The following is a 27,340-nucleotide window of genomic DNA, read 5'->3' as shown; positions in this document are numbered from 1 at the left end:
CTGGGATCAGACATTCTCTCCTTTAAGAGGCTGCCATTTTTCCTCGCTGGACCAAGGGGGCCATCTGGGTGCTTGAGTCTACCCACTGGTGCTTGGCTTCTTTCGCTGCCTGTGCCCTGGTGCTGACATCTGCATGGGCCTGGTTCTGCATCTCCAAGAAAGACAAGCACTTCCCAGTTTTGGGTTCAGCTTTCCTAGTCTCTTCCTTTCCTTAACCTCTCTTGCCATCCACCCCCCACCCCTGTGTTTGTACAGACAGTGAGCTCACCCTGGGCCTGGGCCCAGTTTCCACAGGCAACCAGCACACAGCACACGCTCACACAAGCATGGGGGTGGAGGACCACTGGGGCCTCCCGGTCCTTTCCCTAGGGGCCTCCAGCCCCTGGCACCAACTAGAGGGGAGAGTGAGTCACCCAAACCACTGCCTCTGGGCTTACGTCACTTAAGCTCCCCCCTAGTCCTGCTGTACCCTCTGTAGCCACAGACAGCATGTGAGCTGACTCTATCCCTTTGATGTCCATGCTGAGCCTAGGCGCCTGCTTGGGTATCTGTTCCATCACTGGCGACGCCACAGGTAGGTGTGAATGGAGTAGCCAGGTGAGATAGTTTCCACGAAGCCCACCGCAGGATCCTTGATGGTAAGAGGCACATCCTTAGAGGAGCTGGGGGAGGTGGGGAGGAGAAGCTGAGAGTGTGATCCCGCCAAGCCCACCGTCTTGTCTTCAGCCCAGTTCCCAGGCCCCACTGCTCTCACCGGTTTAGCACGACCACAACTGCAGAGCCATCAGGATGTATCAGTGCCACTGTGTCCAAGTCATTCTTCTCACTGGCAACCAGCCCCACTCTCTGGGAGCCCTCAGGAATGAACTTGCTGAAGTGTGAACAGGCATAGTCAGGGACCCCAGCCCAGCCCCCCTGGCCCTGAGGGCAGCTCCCATCAGTCTCTCACTTAAGAAGTCATCTTCCCTACCACCTACCCCCTCCCCCTAGAACCCTTCCAAAGCTCTGCCCTAACTCTCCAGGCCTCGAGCCGTGCGGCTGGGCGTGCCCTGCCCTCCCGCCTCCCAGCCCCAGCATCGGGCATTCAGGGATGGTCTGTGTGCTCACTAGTCACTACCTGCCTAGATGGTGCAAGAGGGACATGCGTGCTGCTCCCGAAGTTCCCACCCTCAGCACCTTCCTGCTTCTTCACTGGGGGTGGGGGATGGGGGCGGGGGCCGGGGATACAATCCCAGTGCAGAAGATGCTAGGACCGGTGTGGAGTGGGGGTGCCCGCCCTCCACTCACCTGAAGTGGCCAAGGTGGTAAAACATGGGCTGTTTGTAAAATGTGTCCTTGGCGATGTCCACGATGATGGGGCTGTCGACAAAGTTGCGCACCCAGTTGGGTCCCCCCTCAGGGTTTAGGGCGAGGTTCCAGTCAGTCCAGCCGACCACATGGTAGAGGAGGTTCTAGGGTAGGAACAGGGCAGAGACAAAGGCCCCCAGTTAAGTGTCACATGAGGGAGACAGGCTATGGTGCCTCAACCTTGTGAGGGGAGTAATATCTAAGGAGGGAGGGATTGTGAGGACAGAGGCATCGCCAGAGAAGCTGAGGAATCTGAGGCCGATGTAACTGCTCAAGCATTTGGAACGAGGGTGATGGGGTGTGCAGATCTGTGAAGGGAAGGCAACAGAGGGGATCATGATATCCCAAAATTTGCTCCAAAGAGTAAGCCAGCTGGGGAAAAGCTGGACAGGAGCCTTTGGTGAGACTAGCAAGGGGTCTGAGGTGGTCTGCTTTGCGAAAAGGGAGGCTGAGGTGATTCACCGTGATGATGCTGTGGCTGTACTGCACCCCTCGATCCCAGGAGCCCAGCCGCACGCTCTGCTCCCAGAACTTGGAGCCCACACAGGCCTCTGAGGCAAAGAGAATGGTGTCGGGGAACAGGCGATGTGTCTCCCCCAGGGTGGCTTTTGCTGGAGCCAGAAAGTCCAGGTACCAATGTACAGCGATGCCATGAACATACTTAGCTGCCTCTGGGTCTGCCAGCACCTGTACAGGGAAAGGAAAGGACTACTGGGGAAAGAGAGCCACCGAGCCTGGGTCCTGCACAAAGGGTTCTGGAAGAGGCACTAGGACCTGAGAAGTGGGCAGTGGGATGAACACAACTTAGAGGGGGTTAAAGTGACAACCGTGGAGATTCATGGGGCCCTGGAGATCCAGAGGGGGATCACCACCACCACCAGCACCCCAGGGGTGCCACCTGGGCACCTGGTCCCAGCCAGGGTGCTCTAGGAATCAAGAGTTGGGGCAGGGAAGGCACTCTGTTCGGGAGCCAGCCATTCGGATGCTGGACTTGGGGGTCACTAGGGTACCCATGGAGCTCCCGGTCCTTACCACCTGGGCCCAGTGGGGCAGCAGCAAGCGTTGGTCATCTAGCATGAGCAGTCGGACATTGCGGTGTGTACTGTTGGCGAGGGTGGGACCCAGGTCATGGGCGATGAAGTCTCGCTGGTGTTCAGGGGTGAAGCCCAGGCACTGGAAGGGGTACCCGCTAAATAGCCCTGCAGAAGGCTCGTTCTCAGCTGTCACTGCCCAGAACTGTAACTTGTGCTCAGCGTAGGCATCTAGGAACCTGGCGAGGGAAAAGGTGTGTGATCATGGCCAAGACAGGGAACCAAGACCCTGGGGAATAGGAGGCCTGACTGGGTGGGGAAAACTGAAGGGCCTGATTCTGAAAGACCCAGAAGGTAGAAAGGTGAGCTGAGGAGATCTGGAGGCGGAACCAGATCAAGGGCTGGGACATAGACCAGGGTGTCCGAGAGGGGAGGCTGGTCCGGACCCCATGGCCCTGCTGTTCCCTTACTTGACAAAGTATCTGGCCCAGGTCTGGTGGTAGAGATCCCCTGGATGACCCTTGAGTGTCCCCTTCCCATTCACTGCCCCATTGGTCTTGAGCCAAGTGGGTGATGTCCAGGGACTGGCAAAGAGTGAGACAGGGCGCTGGGCCAACTCCAGGGCTTGGTGGATCAGGGGTATCTAGAAACAAAGGTGGTGAGGAGAGAGACATCCAGAGTTGGAACATAAACAGACTGGCCCAACCAGTGTATCAGCCCTAGCTATCAGCCTCTGCCCCCCAACCCCAGGACAGAACACAGAGAGCAGGGGGCACGTTCTATGTCTCTCTGCAGACTGCTCTAGCCTGAGGCCTCTCAAGCACCAGGCATCAATGCCACTGGGGCCTGAGGCAGCCAGAGTGCCCACCTTGAGCTTGACATCTTCCTCTGGGAGGCTGAAGTTGAGCAACTGGAAGTCATCAGGGGTGTCAGCATAGGTGTAGGTGCGGATGGAGAAGTCACAGCTGGCCATGGGGACCCGCATGATGTTGTATTCGATTCCTGCAGAAAAAGAAGACCAAGATATGTGTGTCTGAGTCAGTAGGAGAATGTGGGGCATTGTCTACCACTTGCCGGTCCGAAATTATGTCTGAGTCAGGGCCAAGGGGAACTTGGGCTCTGGGTGAAGCACAGACCTTCTGAGCCTGAGAGGCCCCAGGCACTCAGCAGAAGATGGGTAGGACAATCTTTTTTTTCACTGGGCATTAACAGAGACCCAAATGTCAGGGATGGGTGGATGTCAGGGTCAAAGGAAAGGTCAAAGTGTCAATTGCACTATGTCATCTTGTCCCCTTCCTCCTTACCTTCTTTAGAGAAGTACGATTTGAGTAGTAAATCCCGTGCAGGAGGTGACAGGGCAAGGATGTTGAGAGCAGCAGCATCTGTCATGGCCCCTCCAAAACCCTTCACTTTCTGGAACTTCTGATCTGGCTGCAGGGTCAATAGCAGCCCTGAGGACATCCATAGGGAATAAAGGGTGTCAGTGCACAGGGGAGAAACTCCATGGTGATCGCTGGCATGATTTAGCTCCAGGAGGACCCCAGCTTGGGTGAGGGGTGTAGTGGTTACCTGTGCCTGTGCGGTTGGCCTGGATGGCCCCCAGACTCAGCTCCATTCGGCGCCCACTGCGTGTGCTCTCAAAGCGGCTGAAGGTACCAGGGTCAGGCAGGGTCAGGGGGTCAAGAGAGTCACAGTATGTAGCATTGCAGACACAGACCACTGAGCTGTAGCCAAAGCTTTTAGGGCTGCAGGGGCGGGCACCTGGGAGGGAGAGAGCACAAGAGAGGCAAGGGCTGAAGGATGAAGATGGGGAGAAGGGACACACTAGTTGGAAGGAAAGACTGAATACTGATTTCAAAGATTCTCTTGATGTACCCCACAGTTGATCTCAGTCACTCAAAAGGGTTTAGTGAGCATCTAATGAAGTCCACCACCAGTATGCCAGAGACTACCAAAGGACCATAAGGCAGAAGGGGGCCTCGGGGCTCCCTCCCTCCTCCTTGACTCACCTGATGCCCACGACACGGCCTGAAGTAGAAGCAATCCCATGAGGCTGGGAGCCAAGATGCCTACTCTGTCCCGGGGCTTGGGACACTCCTGAGAACAGAATGAGGAGAGGCTAGAAGGCAAGCCCCTCTCCACCTCTCATCTACTCTCCCAGGCAGGGCTCGACTGCCTGTGGGCACCCAGCCTAGTCTCCCACCTTTAACAGAATGGAACAAAGCCCACAGACACCTGGGTCCAGACACCCTCCAAGCCCTCTGCTAGTAATAGCTCTCTGCCCACCCCGACCAGGACCCTCCTCCACCCCTCTTCCTAACCATTTCTCCCTCAACCTCACCTTCCCTCCATCTGTCCCTCCATCAAAGGGCCGTGATGGCCTGGTTTCGAGGAGAGTGTGTCGTTCACTGAATTCCAGAGCCTGGATGGCCAGGATTCCAGAAAGAGCGACAAGACCATTTGGGAGCCCTGGCCCACTCACCTCTCTGGAAGGACTTGAAAGCTCCATCACCAGACGAGAAGACTGCAGGGTTCCCAAACCTCGAAGGGATAGAGTATCAGCTAAATAAAAACAGGGGTGCAGTAGCCTGAGGTAGCTATACGCACCAGATGAGCCCTGCGGGTTAATTACGGCAAAATGGAGTGGATGTGTCATGTGATAACTATGGGAGAGTCACATGACACAAGAAGTGAGGCAATCGCAACCATACTTGTAAAGGGCGACTGACTGTCTTCCTCCGGGCTGTTAGTGATTGATTATACACCCTATGAAATTCTGGAAGGCATGTATGGATGACAACTTTAGGAAGAATCTAGATGAAAGATCTGAATGAAGGATTGGGTAGAGGTTCCCGAATCCCAAAGGATGGGAACCACAGCAGGAACATTGCTTTCTTGAGAAAATATTTTAAAGTCATGCTAATAAAGGTGATACTAATAAAAGAGGTTCACTGTGCAAAATACTGAGGCCAAAATACTGAGAGATGATTAAGAAGTCTTTGCCCTATTGAGGTTCAGAAGGCTTATAAGAGTCAGACTCTTACACGGATGGTTACAGATAAAGACAAAATTGGTAACAGGTGTGCACAGAGAAACCCTTCATGCTGGGGTTATCCTGGAAGGTTTCATGGAGGAGAAGAGGTGAGGTTTAGGGAATATTAACCAGAGAAGTGCAGGGACGATGGGCCCTGGGCAGAGGGACAGTGCTTCTCCAGTCCTCATTTGTTTCATCATCAGATGCAGATGAGAAGGAAATCACAGGACAGGGAGGTTGTGTAAAGTAGTTCAGAAACTGGAAAGTGTGGTACAAAGCTGCATCCTCAGTGGATGTGACAAGGGGGTTGTCCATGGTGTTGCCTCATGGGCCACATCATATTGATTCAGTGGGAGTGACACACACAATTATGACCTGACTGACTACAGCTCTCTGAGCCTACTTCCTCACCTGTAAAATGGAGGGAATACCACCACCTCACCAGGTCACTACTGAAATCAGGCAGATAAGCACAGTGCCTGGTACACAGTAGACACTTGGGAACCAGTTGTTTGTTGTGCCTTTTTGTTTTTTTTAAATTCTCTCAGTGAAGTCTTTCCAGACACACTCCAGGCAAAATTGAACATTTCTTCTTCTAGGTTCCTGTAGCCCTATAGGAGCTATAGTCTCACTGAGACTATACTGAATATAGACTATACTGAATACAGTCCCAGTGAGACGAGCTTGGTTTGAATCCTGGCTCTACCACTTACTGGCTGTTTGACCTTCAATAAATTACTTAATCACTCTAAGCCTCTGTTTCTCATCTATAAAAGGGGAGAGATAACTCCTATCTCACAGAATTGCTGTGAGGTGTGTAAGTATGATAATGTGTGTCTAGCACACTGCTTGGCACCAAACACTGCAACAAGTTAGGGCTGTGTTTATGGAAGGAGCTTGGAGTTCCCCAAAGGAATGGCTTACTCATTCTAAGTAGAAGGCCTGGCACAGGGTGGGTAGGTGCCAGCTTGTTGCATTGAACTGAACCATCATCACTATGTCAACTCTGCCCCATCTAGACTTCCTGTTTTTCCAGGAAATGTTGCACAGGGCTTGTTCTTGGGAGGAGGGCAGGTGATCTTATTTCCCTCTAGTTCACTCACTCCACAAATATTTATTGATATTAAGTACATACTACATTTGCCCCTATCTCCTCTGTTGGCTTTATTTATTTATTTTTTAACATCTTTATTGGAGTATAATTGCTTTACAATGGTGTGTTAGTTTCTGCTGTATAACAAAGTGAATCAGTTATACATATACATATGTCCCCATATCTCTTCCCTCTTGCATCTCCCTCCCTCCCACCCTCCCTATCCCACCCCTCTAGGTGGTCACAAAGCACGGAGCTGATCTCCCTGTGCTATGTGCTCTGTTGGCCTTACAGCCCCACTCCCCTCCCTGTTTCCCTCTGCAGGCACAGAGTTTGTGAGTGTCTTGTTTCTTCTCTCACAGTGTGGTCTGCCCTTGAGGCTTTTATATTTTATTTTCTAAGTAAAGTTGGTTATAATAAGGGCTAATATTTATTGAGTACTTACTCTGTGCTACTCTATGTTCATAGTCTCGTTTTATTCTCACGTGGCAGATACTATTATTTTCTCCATTTTAGAGATGAGGAACCTAAGACTCTGAAAGGTCATGAACTTGCCCAAAGTCGCTTGACTACTCGGTGGTGGAACCTGGATTTGTAATGAGGCGGGGCGGGCACACAGCCCTTAGCTCGCGGCTGTTAGTGCGAGACCCTGAGCGCCGCGGGTAGAGGTCCCGCTCGGCCAACAGTCAGCCTGGCAGTGGTCCTCTCAGCAGAGAGTGGGTTAGGCCGAGGCAGATCTCGGCCTTCTCGCCGGGACCCTCCAGGCTCTCCAGCCGCGGGGCCAGTGGGTGAGCTGGGGTGCCCCGGGGACAGGCTGAGGGCTGTGTCCTGCAGAGCTACAAGCCCTCACCACGGCCACCCACTGGCCGGGTCCAGGCCTCGAAGCAGCAGCAAATCTCTCCCCCATCCCCGCCTGTGCAGCCTAATGGCAGTGGTGGTCTCCATGGGTCCCAGGCCATGGAGGCCTCAGCAACTGCAGTATATGGACACTGTCATTAAGGTAACAGCTTCAGGGACTTCCCTGGTAGCATCGTGGTTAAGAATCCGCCTGCCAATGCAGGGGACACGGGTTTGAGCCCTGCTCTGGGAAGATCCCACATGCCGCGGAGCAACTAAGCCTGTGCGCCACAACTACTGAGCCTACGCTCCAGAGCCCGCGAGCCACAACTACTGAGCCCGCGTGCTGCAACTACTGAAGCCCGCACGCCTAGAGCCCGTGCTCCACAACAAGAGAAACCACTGCAATGAGAAGCCTGTGCACCGCAACGAAGAGCCCCGCTCTCCGCAGTTAGAGAAAGCCTGTGCGCAGCAACGAAGACCCAATGCAGCCAAAATTTTTAATTAATTAATTAATTAAAATAAATTTTTAAAAAAGGTAACAGCTTCAACCAGCTTCAGTCTCTCCCTTCACATTTCTGGAATTGGTACAGCTTAGATCAGTTGTCTCCCGCTAGGAGGTGGCCAGAGGTCAGGGTTAAGCTGCAAGGACAAAAAAAAAAAAAAGCTGAAAGGACGCTGCACATCATTACTTGAGGTCCACCTCTGTGGTTGGGGCTATTCTCAAAGAAGGGCAATCGTTGTGAGCTGGGAATTCACCTGACTGGTATTTGCTACAACATGTATTCCTATCGATCCTATACAAATCATTCTCTCCAGTGTAAACGAAAAGCCAGAGGGCCAGCTGGGTCCTTGGGCACCTGGCTCCCTCAGTGATGACGGCTGGGCAGGGTCTGGGGACCTGGCCCTGAGGGTGCCGCCAGATGAGATCTGCCTCTTCAGCCAGACCTGGGCACTGGCGGGAGGACCCAGACCAGGGGCTGGATGAATGCTCCCGGGCAGGATAACTAGCCCTCACAAGGACCCCCTCCTTTAGCCAGGGCCTGGACCCCAGAGGGTAAAGGTTGAGCCTTTGGGACCTTGCCCTTTCTCGTCAGAACAGAGAATAACATTTGTTTTGGTGGAGGTTTACAGGAACGTCGTGACCTGACCTCAAGAACAAAGCATCTGACACCAAAGAAGTCTGCAACAACTAACCACAGCCCTCCCTCAGCTTTCCTATAAACGAGCTTTGCTGAAAGCTTTCTTTCGGGGAGTTGGGGTTTTTAAGGCATGAGCCACCCATCTCCTTGCACGGCCCTGCAATAAACCTTTCTCGCTCCAAACTCCGACGTTTTGGTATTGTTTGGCCTCACTACGCGTTGGGCACACGGACTTGCGTCCGATAAGATTTGTATCCAGGGTCCTATGACACACATCACACATTTGATGAGTGCCTCCGGTGTGCCAAATGCTACATTAGCTGCTGGTTATTTTCAAAAGCTGCTGTGCTGGTCTGCAGCGTTTGTTTTGTACTGTTTTAAAATCGTCCCGTGTTTTCTACACGTGTTTTACCTGCTCAAAATGAAGCCCAAGTTGGCTTCTGAAGTGCTGGCTACATGGCAACATTTCTGGATCTGTGTTCTTCAAAGGCATTTGTCAGGGGATAACTTGTCAATAATGAAACAGAATCCAGGACTCCCAGGTTGGGCAAGATGGATTGATTTTCAGCTGGGGAGAGGCAGGTGTGCCTCTCTTCCCAAGCTTCACTCTCCCTGTCCTGGGAGATCTCAGCACAACAGCCTGAGCACCCCTTTTCATAAAAAGTATTTCCTCACATACTCTCTACTATCCTGAAATGAACGTATAGATACTATGACTTACCTACACACACAATTTAAGAGAATCAATATAGTTGCCTTAATTGGCATATAAAGGAAAGATAATGGGACTGTTTTTTATAGCAAAATATGTTTTCAATAAGTAAATGCTTAGGCATGATTACCTACAAGACATTATAAAATAGTCAGATATGTACTAACCTAAATGGAATAAATTAGGATTTAACAGAAGCAAAAACAGCCCATGAATTAATAATTTCAATATGTAAGTTTCATCATATGTCATTTTTACAATACTTATTATTGTGCTGCAAAAACATAAAATATATGATAAATCAAAATGCTTAAAAGTCAATCTTTTTTTTTTTTAATTATTTATTTATTTATTTATTTATTTGGCTGTGTTGGGTCTTCATCGCTGCCCATGGGCTTTCTCTAGTTGAGGCGTGCAGGGGCTACTATTTGTTGAGGTGCGCAGGCCTCTCACTGCAGTGGCTTCTCTTGTTGTGGAGCCCGGGCTCTAGGCGTGCGGGCTTTAGTAGTTGTGGCTCGCAGGCTCTAGAGCGCAGGCTCAGTATTTGTGGCTCACGGGCTTAGTTGCTCCGCGGTATGTGGGATCTTCCTGGACCAGGGCTCGAACCCATGTCCCCTGCATTGGCAGGCGGACTCTTAACCACTGCGCCACCAGGGAAGCCCCTTAAGAGTCAATCTTTATGAATAAGATTCAGTGCATTCCACATGTCTTCACAAATTTACTATTTGATCCTAGGCCTTAGCAATTCAGTAAGGAAAAGGACAGTCTTTTCAACAAACGGTGCTGAGATGACTAGCTATCATGCAAAAAGACAAACTTAGAGACTTCCCTGGTGGCGCAGTGGTTAAGAATTCGCCTGCCAATGCAGGGGATACAGGTTCGAGCCCTGGTCCGGGAAGATCCCACATGCCGCAGGGCAACTAAGCCCGTGTGCCACAACTACTGAGCCTGCACTCCAGAGCCCACGAGCCACAACTACTGAGCCCGCGTGCCACAACTACTGAAGCCCGCGCGCCTAGAGCCCGTGCTCCGCAACAAGAGAAAACCCCGCTCACCGCAACTAGAGAAAGCCTGTGTGCAGCAACGAAGACCCAAAGCAGCCAAAAATTAAAAATATATATATATAAATAAATAAATTTATTAAAAAAAAAGATAAACTTAGACCCTTACCTCACTCCATAATCAAAAATCAAAGCAAAATGGATCATAGACTTAAATGTAAGAGCTAAAACTCTTAAATTTCTGGAAGAAGGAAGGCTAGGAGTAAATCTTTGTGACCTTGGATTAGCCAGTGGTTTCTTTTTCTTTTGTTTTAGGCAACAACAAACATTTGTTATCTCACATAGTTTCTGTGGGTAAGGAATTCAGGAGTGGCTCATCTGGATGGTTCAGACTTGAGGCTTCTCAAAAGACTGTAGCCAAGATGTTGGTCAGGGCTGCTATCATCTGTAGTAGGCTTGACTGGGCTGAGGCTCTGCTTCCAAGTTAAGCCAATAACATAGGTGGTGAACTGGGGCTGGCTGTTGGCAGAAGGCCTCCGTTCCCTACCATGTGGAATAATTCATAGGGCTGCTTGAGTGTCCTCACAACATGACAGCTGGATTCCTCTCCAGTGAGTCATCTAAGAGAGAGTAAGGCAGAAGCCACAAGGTCCTAGCCTCAGGAGTCACACATTATCATTTTCACAATATCCTATTGGTTACACAGGTCTTCTATACAGATGTGTGTGGGGCAGAGGGGCTAAATAAAGGTGTAAACACCAGGAGGTGGGGATCATTTGGGGGCCATCTAGGAGGCAATCTGCCATAGTCCATCCCCTGGCTTCCAATAAGTCATGTCCCTCCCACACATAAATACTCTTACTTCCTCCCAAGGTTCCCAGAAGTCTCATCTTCTTATAGCTTAAGTCCAGAATCTCTTTAGACAATGGTTTCTTATTTACGATTCCAAAACACAAATGACAGAAAAAAAAAGATAAATTGGACTTCATCAAAATGAAAAGTGTTTGTGTTTCAAAGGATGTAATCAAGAAAGTGAAAAGACATCCCACAAAATGGGATAAAATACTTTCAAATCATATCTCTGATAAAGGCCTAGTATCCAAAATATATAAAGAACTCTTATAACTCAGTAATAAGAAGATAACCCAATTAAAAAATGGGCAAAGGACTTGAATAGATTTTCTCCAAAGATAATATAAAAATGGGCAACAAGCGCATGAAAAGATGCTTGACAACATTAGTCATTAAGGAAACGCAAATCAAAACCACTATGAGATACCACCTCATATGCACTAGGATGGCTATGAACAAAAAGACAGACAATAACAAGTGTTAGCAAGGATGTGCAGAAATTAGAATGCTCATATGTTACCGTGGGAATGTAAAGTGGTGCAGCCACTTTGGAAAACAGTTTGGCAGTTTCTCAAAATGTTAAACATAGAGTTACCATATGACCCAGCAACTCCATTTCTAGGTATCTACTTAAAAGAAATGAAGACATTTGTCCACCCGAAGACTTGCACATGAATATTTACAGCAGCGTTATTTATGGAAACAAACTAAATGTCCATCAGCTGGTGAATAAATACACAAATTGTGGTATTTCATTAAATGGAATACTATTCAGCAATAAAAAGGAACAAAATACTGATACATGCTACAATATGAATGTACCTCAAAAACATCATGTTAAGTGAAAGAAGCCAGACAAAAAGACCACACATTGTGTGATTCCATTTATATGAAATTTCAGAGTAAGCAAATCTGTAGACAGAAAATAGATTAGTGCTTGTCTGGGGCTGGAGTGGGAATGGAGATTAACTGTTGCAAAACTCTGTAAATTTACTCAAAATCATTGAACGGTACACTTAAAGGAGAAACTTTTATAGTATGTAAATTACACCTCAATGAAGCTAGTAAAAAAACTTTACTTTTATTACATATTTGCAGTTGGTTCATTGCTTTGCAGGTACACTACTGCATTGAAACTCTTTTAAACTAAGTATATTGCATAGCTGGAAGTGCTCTAATACACTGAGTAGACAGATGCAATAATGTCAAGACAATGTATTTTATTTAAGCTTCCTTCTCCATAATGATCTCCTCCTAAATTATTGGGCTGTTCCAAAAAACAAAAAAACAACTTGTAAAACTTTTCTGCATTATTATATAATGAAGTCCTGCTGATTTATATTTGATTTTATGTTTGCATATATTGTTGTTGTTGTTTTAATAAATTTATTTATTTATTTGCCTGCATTGGGTTTTCGTTGCTGTGCATGGGCTCTCTCTAGTTGCGACGAGTGGGGGCTACTCTTCATTGTGGTGCGCAGGCTTCTCACTGAAGTGGCTTCTCTTGTTGCGGAGCACGGGCTCTAGGCGTGCGGGCTTCAGTAGTTGTGACACGTGGGCTCAGTAGCTGTGGTTCACAGGCTCTAGAGCGCAGGCTCAGTAGTTGTGGCACACGGGCTTAGTTGCTCCGCGGCATGTGGGATCTTCCCGGACCAGGGCACGAACCTGTGTCCCCTGCATTGGCAGGTGGATTCTTAACCACTAAGCCCCCAGGGAAGCCCTTTGCATATACCGTTGAGCAGAACATTCCAAAGTCAAGTAGAATGAGAGACAATTCTTCTTTGTTCAGGACTGTCCTCCATGTTATAGGTGGTCTACCTTTCCTGTCCTCTTTCCACTAAATTCTCAAAGTGCCTCCTAATCCTGGTCTCCACTAAAGACACGTTTCCAAAATGCCCTCTAGGGGGCGACTGAGAACCACTGCCCTTAGGGGAGTCACCTCAAACGCCCAGGTTGCAGTGGCCACTAGGGACGTACTAGGTGGCCACAAATGCGTTCCTCGGTCCCCTTTGCACAGCACTTTTATTTTATTTTTAATTTTTTTTTGGCTGTGCCGTAAGGCATGTGGGATCTTAGTTCCCTGACCAGGGATCGAACCTGTGTCCCTGCAGTGGAAGTGCAGAGCCTTAACCACTGGACCGCCAGGGAAGTCCCTGCACAGCACTTTTTTTTTTTTTTAATTTATTTATTTTTGGCTGTATTGGGTCTTTGTTGCTGTGCGTGGGCTTTCTCTAATGCGGGCGAACGGGGGCTACTCTTCATTGCAGTGCGCGGGCTTCTCATTGCGGTGGCTTCTGTTGTTGCAGAGCACAGGCTCTAGGCTCATGGGCTTCAGTAGTTGTGGCACGTCGGCTCAGTAGTCATGGTTTGTGGGCTCTAGAGCTCAGGCTCAGTAGTTGTGGCACATGGGTTTATTTGCTCCACGGCATGTAGGATCTTCCCGGGCCAGGGCTCGAACCCATGTCCCCTGCATTGGCAGGCAGATTCTTAACCACTGCACCACCAGGGAAGCCCTCTGCACAGCACTTTTAAAAGACTTAGCTAAACACCAAGGGAGGACAACTGGGAAATAAATATAAGCGAAAAGCAGAAATACAAAAATAGTTTGGCTGACCCAGCACAAGAGTTCTGATCCCACTTCAGCCAGCCCTGTGACGAGCTGTAGGCTTGACTCAGATAGCAAACTCCAGCCCTGGAGCCTGGCAAGTACCATGTCACAGGCCCCTTGCTCTTTAGGTCTCAGATCAACTCCCCAAGGAGGGTGCCTCCTCCCAGTTCCACTGTCACCTCCATGGTCAAGTCAAAGAGAGACACTCTTATGCCATGCATAGCAGAGTAGGTGCTCAAAAAATACTTAAGAGATGAATGAATGGATAAACCTTACCAGTCAACCTGGAACCTGTCCTTTCAGCTCTGGTTTCTGATCTGAAGATACACCACTCCTCCTGATTAATGACACCAAATGACTTGTTTCTCCAGTGAGACCCTTCTGCCCCTTAATTGCTAGGGTGTGGCTTCACCTTTGGATTCATCTGATTAACCAACTTTTTTTTTCAGCTCTATTGAGATATAATTGACGTAACACTGTGTAAGTGTGTAAGTTTAAGGCGTAGAACTGATGACTTGATACATGTATATGTTGCCAAATGATTATGGCAATAAAGTTAGTTTGATTAACCAACTATTTTTTTAAAAATATTTATTTATTTGGCTGCACTGGGTCTTAATTGCAGCACGCGGAAACTTAGTTGCGGGATATGGGATCTAGTTCCCTGACCAGGGATTGAACCTGGGCCCTCTGCATTGGGAGCATGGAGCCTTAGCCACTGGACCACCAGGGAAGTCCCTGATTAACCAACTCTTAAACAATAACCATAGCATACTTGTAAAGCCCAGTGCAAAATGAAAGTATTTGTACCTCACATGCTCTCCTATAATTTTTTTCAAGATACCAACAGTCAATCTTTCACAAGTGCTTATTACATGCATTAGCCTGACAACCCCATGTTACAGACGAGAAAACTGACTTAGGTCAAGTGAGTGGCAGAGTCAAGCCTAAATTCAGGTCTGTCCTACTCTGAAGCCCAAGCAACTCTTAGCCATCATGTCATACAGCCTCCCAGATATTTCAGTTGCATATTTTCAGTCTTCTGTAAGTTTATAAATGGTCACAGGGCAAATTTCATGGTTACTATTTCTCTGAAACCTTAAAATTCTTCACTTAGAGACAAGCACAGAATCGGGGCTCAAGTTTACTGAATGAATGAATGGGTTAAGTTACCAACTGCACCCTCTCGCTGTTTAAGGTTCTGCTTGTCAGTGTTTCAGAGACTGTCCTTGGTGTGGTTTGAAGCAAAGGAGTGGTGAACTTCAGGAAGAATGAGGTTAACTCTGAACAAGACTATTACAGTGAAAGTGAGACCTAACTGAGGCGATTTGGTAGAGTCAACAGGAAGTATGATTCAAATACTGAACAACTGTGAGCCTGCTCGCACCTTCCTTATTGTTCTGAGCTTCCCATGCAGGGTTGTAATGAGGCTCATTGAAGATAACAGTACCTGAGAAGGGACTTCCCTGGTGGCGCAGTGGTTAAGAATCCATCTGCCAATGCAGGGGGCAGGGGTTTGAGCCTCGGTCCGGGAAGATCTCACATGCCACGGAGCAACTAAGCCCAGGCACCACAACTACTGAGCCTGCGCACTAGAGCCCGCAAGCCACAACTACTGAGCCCGCACGCCTAGAGCCTGTGCTCTGTAACAAGAGAAGCCACCGCAATGAGAAGCCCCTGCACCACAAGGAAGAGTAGCCCCCACTCGCCACAACTAGAGAAAGCCTGTGCACAGCAACAAAGACCCAATGCAGTCAAAAAAAAAAAAAAAATCTGAGGTGTTCCTTGTGAACTGTAAAATTCCATATAGATGGCTGGAATTATTACTGTTATTGTTATCCAGGCTTTGTTTCTTCCCTCCAGGTACAGTAGAAGGAGTCTTCTGTGCGAGGCCTCTACCTCCACCCTTGCTCCCTCCGGCCGCCACCATTTCTCTCCTGTTCCCCTCAAGAAGAGGCAATAAGGAAGGGTGTTTCAGCATGAACACCCTAGTGATTATACAGGATTGAAATCCCTGCTTCATTTCTCACTAGAACTGAGACATTGGGAAGTTACTTGACTTCTCAGAGCTTCAGTTTTCTCATCTCCAAAACTCTTGCCTCGTGGGTTGTTATGAGGATTTCATGCAACACTGCATGTAATATTACTCAGAGCCAAACCTCTGGAATGAGTTGCTACACCTGATGAGTCCTCTCTCCACTTCCTACACTCCATGGGCTGATACTGGACCCTCCTGGCTCCAAAACTGCTCTTGCCAAGGTCACTAATGATCCCTCTGTTGCTAAGTCCAATGAATAGTGCTCAGCCCTTTTTTTTTTTAATATAAATGTATTTATTTATTTATTTTGGTCTGCGTTGGGTCTTTGTTGCTGCGTGCGGGCTTTCTCTAGTTGCGGCGAGCGGGGCTACTCTTCGTTGCAGTGCGTGGGCTTCTCATTGCGGTGGCTTCTCTTATTGCGGAGCACGGGCTCCAGGCACGGGGGCTTCAGTAGTTGCAGCGCATGGGCTCAGTAGTTGTGGCGCACAGGCTCAGTAGTTGTGGCACTCTGCGACATGTGTGATCTTCCCGGACCAGGGCTCGAACCCGTGTCCTCTGCATTGGCAGGTGGATTCCTAACCACTGCGCCACCAGGGAAGTCCCTGCTCAGCCCTATTTGACTGGACTTTTTACCTCAGTTGACACATAGCCCCTCCCTCCTAGAAGCACTCTCTTTTGTTTTCATGACTCCACACTCTGCTGCTTTGGATGTCCTCCCACTTCTTTGGCTGTTCCTTCTCTTTTGCAGGCTTCGCGTCCTCTTTCTGTCTGTTCCTTAGGGTTTTATCCTAGGCCTTCTCTTGTCATACATCATGCTCTCTCCACAGAGATAACCCATGGCTTTGACTAACCTAATTGTTTTCTGGTTCCACAATCTCCACTTCCAATCCCAATCCTTCTCCTGGGATGGACTCTGTGATGTGACTCTGCCCTCCAGACCTTTCCTCTGGGTGTCTCACAGACACTTCAGCAGGACCATCATGAGAGCATCATCTCCTCCAGCCAAACCTACTTTTCCTCCTGTGTTTTCTTTCCCCATGAATAGAACCTCTTCCTCACAGAACCTGGGGCTCATCCTTGACTCTGTCCTTTCCCTGTACCCTTCTCCCTGTCAATTCTCTTCTAAACTACTGAAACATCTCTTGCTTGGCCTCCTACACTCTACTTTTCTACTCCAATCCATTCTCCAAGAACTGGATGGTCTAACTAAAATACAAATTCTGAAGCTACCACTCTCCCTCCTAAAATCCTTCAACGGCTCCACACTGCCTTTTAAGAGGGCTACCGGGACCTGGCATCTTTGTTCCAGTCTCATTTCTCACCTCTCCACTTGGACCATATGCTTCAATCACATTTCATCTAATAGGCCACATTCCATCTTGCCTCTCTGCTCTATGTTATTTTCTTCTCCTCTCTTGAAAAAAATGAATAACTATTCTTTTTCATCATTAACTCCTCAGCCTTAATGTCCCTACCATCAGTACCATTTTCCTGACACCCCTGAATGAGCTGGGCACCCCTGCTATGCGCTCCCCAAGACACATATATGACAAATCATAATTGGGCATCTACTATGTGCCAGGCACTGTTCTAGACCCTGGTGATACAGTAATGAATAAGATTATAAAGTCCCTGGCCCTACGGAGCTTATATTCTAGTGATGGTGGAAGACAAAAAACAGGTAATTTCAGGTGGCCGTGAGAACTATGAAACAAAATAAAGGGGAAGGGGGACTTCCCTGGCGGTCCAGTGGTTAGGACTTAGCCTTCCAATGAAGGGGGTGTGGGTTCGATCCCTGGTGGGGGAGCTAAGATTCCCACATGTCTTTAGGCCAAAAAACCAAAACATAAAACAGAAGCAACATTGTAACAAATTCAATAAAGACTTTAAAAATGGTCCACATCAAAAAAAAAAAAAAATCTTAAAAAAAAAAGGGGGTAAGGAAGCTGGACAGAAGGAGTGAGTGGGACAGTGGTAAGAAGTGAGTTTGGAGTAAAAGGTTGGGGGTCAGATTCTGCAGGGCCTTGGTGGCCACAGTGAGGAGTCTGAATTTTGTTCCAAAATGGAAATTCACTGGACAGTTTGGGGCAGGGAAGTGACAACATCAGATTTATATTTTTAAAAGATCACTTTGGCTGCTGTGTAGAAATCAGACTGTAAGGGGCACGACGGAGACCAGCCTCCAATTACAGCCTGCCACAGACTGGCCCCCTTGTTCTACATCCTCTCTGCCTCAGAATCCTCTCAAAGGCTCTTCTTTACTATGCATCACTCTTCACCTCCATTTAGCCTAGGTAATGCCTATTCATCTTTCTTTCAGAACTCAGCTCATATGTCATTTTCTCCAAGAAATTCTCTTTCACACACACCCCTCCTGTGTGTGAGGAGCCCTTACATCTCCTTTGTAGCTCTTATTACATTTGCAATTAATTGTACAAATGGCTTAATGTCAGTTATAGCACCCAGTGGCCTGCTAACTCCTTTGTCTGCTGATCTGTCCGTGAGAAAGCCCAGTAGGGCGGGGATCAGTCTGTATCCCCAGTACATAGCACAGCACCCGGTGCTCGTCCCGTGCTCATTGAACATCTGTCGGATGATTGAAGAATGGATAAATTACATAGACCTTCTTCCCACTCCACCCCTCAAAAAAGCAAGTGGGTAGAAGAGGATTTGAAGATTTTCCCCCTCTTCTTCATTAGTAAAATACAACCATCCCTACAATTAATAATAACAACGATGATAAAAAGGTGAAGTGCAGACGCAGGGAAAGGAGAGTTAAGATCCAAAAAGTGCAAAATCCATTACGCCTACCGTCGGCGAAGCGAAACAGCAGCCCCAAACGGAGGCGAAGGGAAATCCCAGAGCAGCCTGCAAAGCGGGGTGGGCGGGGCGGTAGAAGGGGGCTCAGCAGAGCTAGGCTGCACTCCACCACGCGCAGCCGCGAGACACGCAGGGCCGGCGGGGCGGGGCCGGGGCCTAGCTCAAGAAGGGAGACCCCCGAATCGTCAGGAGGCGGGACGCAGGCCCTTTCCTCACGTCTTATTGGTTGTGCTGGGGACGGACTGTTTTCGCTGACCAGCCGTAGCCCAAGTAGGGCGCAAGCGTATCCGGGGGTCTATTCGGAAAGTGGGCGCGGAAAGCGAGAAGCGCGCATGCGTCTCGTTTTACAATCGCCAGCACAACGTAAGGAATGGGGGAGATTGAAGTCCCTCAATGAGTCCAGCTTACGGAAGTTGAGGTGGATTCTTGAGCTTCCTCCTTTGGGAGCCTCAGGATAGGGAACATTCAGTGCCCAGAAATTGCCCCGTTGGGAATCCCAATCTCCACTCCCTGCTACCTCATTTTGTCCTTCTGGCCGCGCCCTAACTCTCCCTCCCTGAAGCTGGGTTGTTATGATGGTGAATTATTCAAGAAGCCTTGCAGCCAGACGCCATCTATGGGCAGTGCCTCTCCCTACCCCCTCCCTCTCCTGTAGGGCCCCACGGCTATCCCCAAAGTCATAGGGTCTCCAAGCTGTTTACAAGGCCCCACTCTGCCTTTTAATAACTTAATGAGTTTCCTGAGGACCTACTAAGTGTTAGATCCAGTGCAATGAGCAAGCCCCTGCTCTCAGGAGCTTGCATTCTGTGGGACGACACAGAAAACAAAAACAAGATAATTTTGGATAGTGATAGGTGTTCAAAACAAGGCGGTATGATAGAATGGGGAGTGCTCAACAAAAACGTGAGAATGGAACTAAGACCCGAATTAGGTGAAAGCAACAGATATAGGGCACCGAGTTTCGTGTTGGTGAATAGCTAGCTCGTGCAAAGGCCCTTGTGCAATGCAGTTTGGCTGAAGCAGAGTGGACCAGGTTGTACCTGACCATAGTTTCATAAGGAGTTTGGAGATTATTCTAAATACAGTGGAAAGCCAGTACATTTAGGCAGAACTTTAATATGACATGATTTCTTATCACTTTGCTGAGTGGAGAATGGATTGTAGGAAGAATGGAAATAGATCAAGAGGGTGGGAGAGAGGGTGATGACTAGGGCTAGGTAGCTGGTGAGACATGGATGAATTCAGGGTAGGATCAGATGTGTTGGATGAGGGAAAAGAAGAAATGAGGGTGATTCCCAAGCTTATGGAAAGTGCAGCTAGGTGAGTGATGGTGCCACTTATTGAGATGGGAATGTTGGAAGAGGAACAGGTGCTGGGATGGGAATCAAGAGTTCCACTGTGGCCATGTTGAGTCTGAGAGGCCCATTAAATATCCAAGCAGAGATGTCAAATTGGAGGTTGGAGCTCATGGAGAGGTAAAGGAGAGAGTTATCCACGAACACATAGATGGCCTTTAAAGCCATGGATCTTGATAGGGCCACTTACAGACTGGAGGTAGAAAAAAGAAGAGGGCCAAGGGGAGTGCCCTGGAGCCCTCCAGTGTTAAGCGGTTGGGCAGAGGTGTGAACTCTGACAAATGATACCAAGACAGTAAAGTAGGAGAAAAATTAGGAGAGTATGATGTTTTCAAAGACAAGAAAGGGAAAAATTCAAAAGGAAAGATGCTGATTATCTGGGTTAAATGCTTCTTAGAGGTCAAGTGAAATGCAGGCAGAGAATTGGCCAGTGGGTCTAACTTTTTTGCTTACTGAAAAATTTGTCAAGAGCAGTGCCTGGGGGCTTCCCTGGTGGTGCGGTGGATAAGAATCTGCCTGCCAACGCAGGGGACACAGGTTCGATCCCTGGTCCAGGAAGATCCCACATGCTGCGGCGCAACTAAGCCCGTGCGCCACAATTACTGAGCCTGCGCTCTAGAGCCCGCGAGCCACAACTACTGAAGCCCACGTGCCTAGAGCCCATGCTCTGCAACAAGAGAAGCCACCACAATGAGAAGCCCAGGCACCGCAACAAAGAGTAGCCCCCGCTCGCCGCAACTAGAGAAAGCCCACGTGCGGCAACGAAGACCCAACACAGCCAGAAATAAATAAATAAAATTAAAATTAAAATTAAAAAATTAAAAAAAAAAAAAAGAGCAGTGCCTGGGGAGAGGTAGGGGAAGGAGCCTGATGGGAATGGGTGAGGAGAGAATGGATGTTCAAGAGTGGAAGGAAGGAAGAGAAAAAACGTTTGGCTATGAAAAGGGGCAGAGACATTGTGTGGTAGCTGGAAACAGATATCAGCGTCTTGAGAGTTTTCATAACTATGAGAGATGCTAGAACAAATTTCAAAGGTGACAAAGAATGATCCAGAAGAGAAGGGAAAACTGAAATTTATTGAAGCCTTACTTAGTGTGTTAAGAGCTTTACAAACTTTCGTCCTCACAATGTTTTACGGATCAGGCAATTGAGGTTAAATAACTTGCCCAAGATCATGCAGCTAAAGGTGGCAGAGCTGAGAGGCCACCCAGATTTTTCTGACCCTTCATGCCTCACCACCCCATTGCACAGGCATACAGCCCCTTGTGCTTGAACAACCGGGACATGCCTTTGCCCTGGCCACAGGGCCCGTGGTGAATCAGAGAGAGTTACTCTCATGCTGGAGGAACAGGGCTTTATTTTCCTCCTCCAACGCTGTAAGCAGGGGCATCTCTCCGCACAGCCTGAACACCCATGCAGCGCAGGACAGAAGGTCTCCCCAGGCTGGAGGGGCAGAGGCAAGCAGCAGGAGCCCCTAGAGGTAGGAGGGCAAGGGATACTTCTGGGGGTGTTCAGCAGGTTTCTTTTTGTGTCAGCCAGTGCAAGGGGGTGCTGGAGGCTGCTGGTCCCAACCAGCTGGTGCCTGTGGCCCCAGCATTCATCTGGATCTGTTCAGTGTGGGAGGACGCCCAGGTCAGAGCCCAGTCTCCTGGCTGCCCCCATTGAGGCTGAGGCTGTGGGGGCGGGTGCCACGCTCCAGCCTGCGGCCAGACAGGAGGCGTCTCAGGGAGGAGCCGGAGCTGAGGTCGCCGCAGCTGCGAAGGTGGAGGCTCTCTCGGCCTGGCCGGCCCCATGGGCTCCGGGGCACCTAGATGGGGCCACAGGAAAGAGCATCAGTGTGGCCCCACCTGAAGCACCAGGCTTTCCTGGGTGTCTTCACTGGATCCCCTCACTCTACCTGCTTATGTCCATGGGCTCCAATCCCATTGGGGTCTGGGGCCTTCCTAGACATCTGGAGGAAACGAGTGACCAAGCCCCGGCCTGGCCAGCTGCCCTTCAGGTCCCCCAGGGAGTGGGCAGGTGCAGGGCCCGAGGGCAGGGGGACCTTCTGGAAGGTGGGCATGGGGTGCCGTTTCTCGGCTGAGCGAGCACGTAGCAACTTGGGGGAAGGGCAACGGGCTAGACGGAAGAGGCAGGCTTCAGAGCAGAGCCCTGGAGAGAGAGAGAGAGAGGGAGAGTGGGTGGAATGGGAGGTGCAGAGAAGTCCAGGCAGCACTCCCCTACCCACTGCCCCCTGGGCACCAACCATATGCCTCACCTGTATCTGCAGAGGAAATGGAAGCAGCTTCTTCCTCAAGCACTTTGGTATAAAGTTCCCTGAATTCAGCTGAGAAGGAAGACAGAGACAGGGACTGAGTGGGAGCGCTCAGTAGATGCGCCCGCCAATCTCACGGCCCTCCTGAGAACTCAAGCCCAGATTCCACACCCCATTCCCAACCAAGGGGGCATCATCTCTGCTCAGGTCCGCCAGCAACTAGATGGTACAATCCACCAAATCAGGGACTAAGGCGCTATCGTGCCCTGCTGCAGCCTCTCCAGTACCTGGCACATAACGGTAATGACAAACACTTTCTGTGCCAGGGCTAAGCACTTGATCTGCATCTCTCCTCAGTAACTCCACAGTACCTATGGTGAGGTACTGTTATTATACCTGTTTTACAGGTGAGAAACTGAGGCTTGGAGAGGGTAGGTAACTAGCCCAAGCTGGGAACTGTGAGACTGCGTTCCAAAAACCAAATCCTCTTCTTTTAGCCACTAAGCTATTGATGTATTTCTAGGAGGTGACATAAGAAGTGTCTACTGCAGGAGTGAATTCACCCATTCTTCCTCCCCAGGGACCTCAACAGTGTCCCAAATCCTGGTGGGTATCACTGGCCCTCTAACTCCCAGTGCCTGCCCTCTCCTGAATCTTGTGGCGGCTCACCGGTGTCGCTGGAGGTGGTGATGCCCGGGTCACTGTGGGACCGTGGCAGCAGCAGCGGTGGTTGGGGAGCCGGCTGAGGAGGCCGGTGCCCCGGTGGGGTGAGGGAACCTGAGCTATCACTGAAGCGGCGAACCGGGGCTCGGGGGGGCGGGGCTGCAGCTGGCCGGCTGCCTCCCCGGGGGACCCGCCGCCTCAGCTCGGGGAAGCAGGGTCCCACCCAAGGCGGCCAGCCCTCCAGCCGGTGGCAGCTTCGGGCAGCTGTGGGGGCACCCAGCGGGGGTGGGGCCTCGGGGGCAGAGCAGGAATAGGAGCGGGCAGCTCTCGGGGGCCGCCGGGGCAGGGGGCTGTCCTCAAAGGGGCCCCGCAGGCCGCAGTCCAGGCTGAGGCAGTAGCCGGCGCGGCTGCGCTGAATAGAGCGGAAGAGCACGTAGTCAACGGAGCGCACGGAGCCCTGCAGCTCCAGCAGGCACGAGTCCTCCGACGGGCTGGAGCCCCCAGGGAGGTCACCGATGGCTGACAGCACCAGAGACCCGCTGTCCATGGACACTGTGGGTGGTAGGGGCTGCCGGGTAGCACCAGCCTGGCCGCGCAGGCGGTTCCTCTTTTCTCAGGCCCAGCCTCTTGCGGGCCATCCTGCCTCCAGTTTTATCTCAGAGGAGACAGCTAAGCCCAGGATTGCAAGAAGCCCCAGCCCTCATTTGTCCCTTAACCACCCACTCGGTCTCGTCTCTCCCCGTCTGCCCCCCACACCCAGCTCTGCTATCCCAGGCATCCCAGACCTTGTCCACCCTCCCCACTTTCTGCTCACCATCTACAATGGAGGCCACTCGCTCACAGATGCAGGAGCCATCATGAAGCTGAGGATCAAACAGAGTGGCCTGCAGAAGACACAAGGGTCAAGGGTCGAGCCCTACACACTGATTAGGCCATCCCATAGGCTGCACAGAGCTCTGGAGACCTAGATTCCAGTCCAGCTTTGTCACTTTGTTCAAGTCACTTATGCGGGCCTCAGTTTCCACATCTGTAAAATGGAAATAATAGTTCTTACCCCACCCACCTCGCCAAGCTCTCAGGCAGATCAAAGATGACAGTGAATGTGCTAGTGCTATAAAGATCATGAGAGCTAGTATTATCTTTATCCAGTGACAGCAGCTCACCCAGCTTTTCAGGCTCTATCTCTGACTCCCCAGCCCACACCAAGCCCTGCTCTCACCTGGCTGTCTCCTCGTAGCCCCATGACGGCCTCATAAGAAGGGGGGCAATCAGTAGGATACAAGGGCACCGGGCTGTCCATGGAGCCATTGTAGGTGATGCTGGCAGGATGAGGGAGAGGGTCAAAGCCTGGGAAAGAACTCCTATTCCAAAAAAATCTCTCCCCACCAATCCCCGGCCTCAGCCCCAGTCGCCTTCCTTAGTTTCCCCACAGATTCCACCTGGCCTCACCTCTGTGCATCTGTTTCTGAGCTGCAGGTGTACTCTGGGGGATAGTAGGGCGGCGGGGGCACAGGCGGTACAAATTCCTCCAAGTCCAGCATGGTGTGTAGGAGAGGGGCTGGGGGCGAGGATGTACAGCCCAGAGGCCCCAGAGGACCTGAGACTGAGCGCTCAGGGGCCAACTGCTGGGGAGCAAGCAAGTCAGCAAACTTGGTTTCCGGGAATACAGCTCCTTGGCTCCCAAACTCCTCTCTCATCTACATTTTCTGGCCCCACCCCCTCCAAGAAGCTCAGTTCTGGCCCCTTTGCCAAAACCAGTTCCTCCTCTAACCCCGCCCCAGCAGAAGACCTTCAGCTCTTGCCCTGCCCATCTAGAAAGTCCTCCTCTACATGGACCTTTCTGCACCCAGAATCACTATCTGCTCTCTGTCCCCACCAGAACATCAACCCATTATCCCCACCCCCATCTAAGACCTTCCTGACTCCGCCCAACTTTTAGTCCCACTCTTCAATGCCCCCAGACTGGCATCACATACTTCTCTTACTCCCTGTCATTTCCCTCCTCACCTTCCTTTGGACCCCCTAAATAACCCTGCAACAGACATGCCTAATAGGTGACCCACAGCCCTGGTGCTCAAAAGCCAGCACTGTAACCATCACCCCTCAAGCCCAATCCCAGCATACACACCCTGCCCGCATCCTACCTTCTTGGCCTTGACCCCGGCTCCCCACTCACCGTGTGCACAAGGTCCAGGGAGAAGATTTGGATGCAGCAAACAATAGCAGAGAGAGTACAGATTATGGCGGCACAAACCGTGAGCCCACAGACGCTAAAGAGCAAGTTCTGGGGAAGGCAAGAGAGAGAGAGGGATGTGAGAGGAGCCTGGGGTGGAGTAAATCCCACATACTCGGGGCCTGTGAGGACTCCAGGAGGAGGCAGGAGGGTGAGAACCAGGAAGATGGCGGGAGAGGAAGGAATGGCGGAGGGGGGGAAGGGGGGGTGCATGCTCACCTTGAGGGCCCCTCGGGCTTCATCACAGGTGGAGTTAGGGGCAACTTTCAGTTCCTGCCCTGACTCTGGACAGGGCCGCAGTAGAGGAACAGGAGGGCAGCACACACAGACCTTTCCGTCCTGAGTGGGAGTGGAGAGGGTGAGGCAGCCTGAATCAGGACAAGTCCAGGTTGTCCTGCACACCTCCCCCAACCAGCACTCTCAGGCTCTCTTTCCTCAAATCTCACCAAGATGCATTCTTGGAAGTCTCGGGCCAGCTGAGCGTTTTTACAGGAGAGAACAGAGCCAGCCATGCTGAGCATGACACAGAGCACCGAAAGCAAGGAGAAGAAGGAAATCTGGGGGAAACAGGGCACAGACTCAGGGCTGGGACCCCAAGAGTACTCTCTACCGCAGATGGAGCCACCCTCCTTCACAGACATTTGTGCCTGGACAGCATGAATGGGAGAGTCAGTTCCCTTTTCGAGGGCATAAATAGGCATCCCCTCAGGTGCTAGGCACCTGCCTCCCCGTGGGCATCAGACCCTGGCACCTACCACTAGAGTGAACGGCCGCTTCCAAGACACAATGCCAACCACCCCGGAAAACGCCAGCTGGGGATAGAGTGGGCACAGGCTCAGCCTGACAGGGGAGGCACCTGAGTGAGCCCCTCACCACAGGGTGCACCCAGCTCTGTAAGGAGGAGGAGGACCAGGAGAGGGAGGAGAGGCCAGGATTTGGACTGGCAGCTGGTGTGGAGGGGTGGGGCCCGAGGAGCCTCCCACACCCAACAACTGTGCACCCAACTCACCGAGAATCCAGCCCAAGACGGGCAGGATCTCTTGACGCTCTCGGTGGTGGTGACAGATGAGGCCACCATGCTGAAGGTGACCACCAGGATGCCCAGGAGCACCTGAGCCAGCCCCAGCGTGAGCAGAGCCTGCAGCCAGGGTCGGTGGAGGCGGAGGTGGGTAAGGCCCCGGGTGCTGGGCCGGCTAGTCAGTGAGCGGCTGGAATCACTAGGCGAGGGCATCATGCCTGCCGCCCGGTTGCCTAAGCCTCGCTCGGCTCCCCCTGACGCTTGGGAGCATCTCAGAGGCGCCCAAGGCCTCGTCCTTCCTCCTCTCCACCCCCCTCGCTCTAGACCCCACCCCCTGGCTGGGTCCCCTGGGCCATGGCCCAGGGACTCCAGCTGAGGAGGGGGCCAAGGGAGGGGCGTCACGGAGGGGCCCCGGAGTGCTCCCTCCCCACCACGGGCACTGGACGGGCACCGTGCCCGGGACGGCGATGAGGACGCGGGGGCACCGGCTCATCGCATCTCCCTAGAGAAGAGAGGCGCCGAGAAGGGCCGGTCCGGGAGTGAAGAGAGGGCGGCGGTCCGGAACCCAGGGAAGGGTGGGAAGGGTGAAGGCGAGAAGGATGGGAAAGAAGTCTAGAGAAGAGGGGAGAGGCGGCGTGACTCTAGAGGCGCGGTCGGTGTGCCCTCAGTGTCCAGTGGGATCCGAGGCTGCCTGGTGGGGAGAGGCTGCGGCGGTGCCGCCGCCTCCTGGGTCGCCAGCCCCGCTCCCCTGCCCACCACACCCCCGCTCCCCCAGCTCGGCTGCAGCAGGTCCGGGACTGGAGGCGGGGGATGGGGATGGGATGGTGCGGGAGGAGGGGCATGGTGCGAGGGCCAGCGCGGTGCACCCCGGGAGTTGTAGTCCCCGCCAGAGACCCTGTGGGAGGGGGAGAGGGAAGGAGGGAAGGAGGGAGGGAGGGAGGGAGAGGGAGAAAGGGAGAGGGAGGGAGGGAGCAGGAGGCAGGGCTGCAGGGTGAGCTGGCCGCCGGAGCTAGCAACGCTTTCGGCTCCCACTTGAGCCCCACCCAGCCTCTCAGGCCCCTCGGCCTGCTGTGTTCCCAGCAGAAGTATAGGCTCCTTCCCTGTCATTAACGGAGAGGGGTAGGGAGCTGGGCTCCCTGGCAGCTCCGCGATTCCACCCCAACCGTGGACTTCCCTCCCTCTTCCTGCGCCTGCCATCATCGGGCTCTGCTGCCCCATCCCTGAGAGCTCTCCATTTACACTAAGGCCAGGTCAGACCTTCCCTCTGGAGTCCACATTCTGCTTCCATTCTAGTCTCCTCCA

The 27,340-nt window shown here is 51.3% G+C and overlaps 2 protein-coding genes across 9 annotated transcripts; both read right to left on the bottom strand.

The window, feature by feature from the left end:
• Position 1: 1 nt before the first annotated feature.
• GBA1 (glucosylceramidase beta 1) lies at positions 2-18,667 on the bottom strand. Of its 4 annotated transcripts, none has more exons than XM_082456828.1 (12): positions 18,507-18,667; positions 4,861-4,995; positions 4,388-4,475; positions 3,948-4,139; positions 3,683-3,829; positions 3,247-3,380; positions 2,849-3,021; positions 2,380-2,617; positions 1,810-2,034; positions 1,288-1,451; positions 755-871; positions 2-662 (listed from the first exon to the last, which is right to left on the bottom strand). In XM_082456828.1, exons 2-12 carry the CDS (start codon positions 4,885-4,887, stop codon positions 557-559), a joined length of 1,611 nt encoding a protein of 536 aa, XP_082312954.1. In that variant the 5' UTR covers positions 4,888-4,995; positions 18,507-18,667; the 3' UTR covers positions 2-556. The 4 variants fall into 4 exon arrangements, with proteins under 4 accessions (XP_082312954.1, XP_082312955.1, XP_082312956.1 ...); XM_082456829.1 differs by having other exon boundaries at positions 4,861-4,940; XM_082456830.1 differs by having other exon boundaries at positions 4,861-4,919.
• Positions 18,668-20,918: 2,251 nt separating this feature from the next.
• ENTREP3 (endosomal transmembrane epsin interactor 3) lies at positions 20,919-27,289 on the bottom strand. Of its 5 annotated transcripts, none has more exons than XM_082456645.1 (12): positions 26,030-27,289; positions 25,776-25,832; positions 25,467-25,577; positions 25,240-25,359; positions 24,964-25,071; positions 24,237-24,412; positions 24,007-24,106; positions 23,602-23,671; positions 22,794-23,339; positions 22,128-22,196; positions 21,768-22,021; positions 20,919-21,677 (listed from the first exon to the last, which is right to left on the bottom strand). In XM_082456645.1, exons 1-12 carry the CDS (start codon positions 26,252-26,254, stop codon positions 21,504-21,506), a joined length of 2,010 nt encoding a protein of 669 aa, XP_082312771.1. In that variant the 5' UTR covers positions 26,255-27,289; the 3' UTR covers positions 20,919-21,503. The 5 variants fall into 5 exon arrangements, with proteins under 5 accessions (XP_082312771.1, XP_082312772.1, XP_082312774.1 ...); XM_082456646.1 differs by having other exon boundaries at positions 24,237-24,409; XM_082456648.1 differs by lacking the exon at positions 25,467-25,577.
• Between the last annotated feature and the right edge of the window lie 51 nt (positions 27,290-27,340).

The sequence above is a fragment of the Balaenoptera physalus genome, assembly GCF_965194825.1.
Source record: "Balaenoptera physalus genome assembly, chromosome: 1".
Lineage (NCBI taxonomy): Eukaryota > Metazoa > Chordata > Mammalia > Artiodactyla > Balaenopteridae > Balaenoptera > Balaenoptera physalus.
This window is presented reverse-complemented; position numbering and strand designations above follow the sequence as displayed.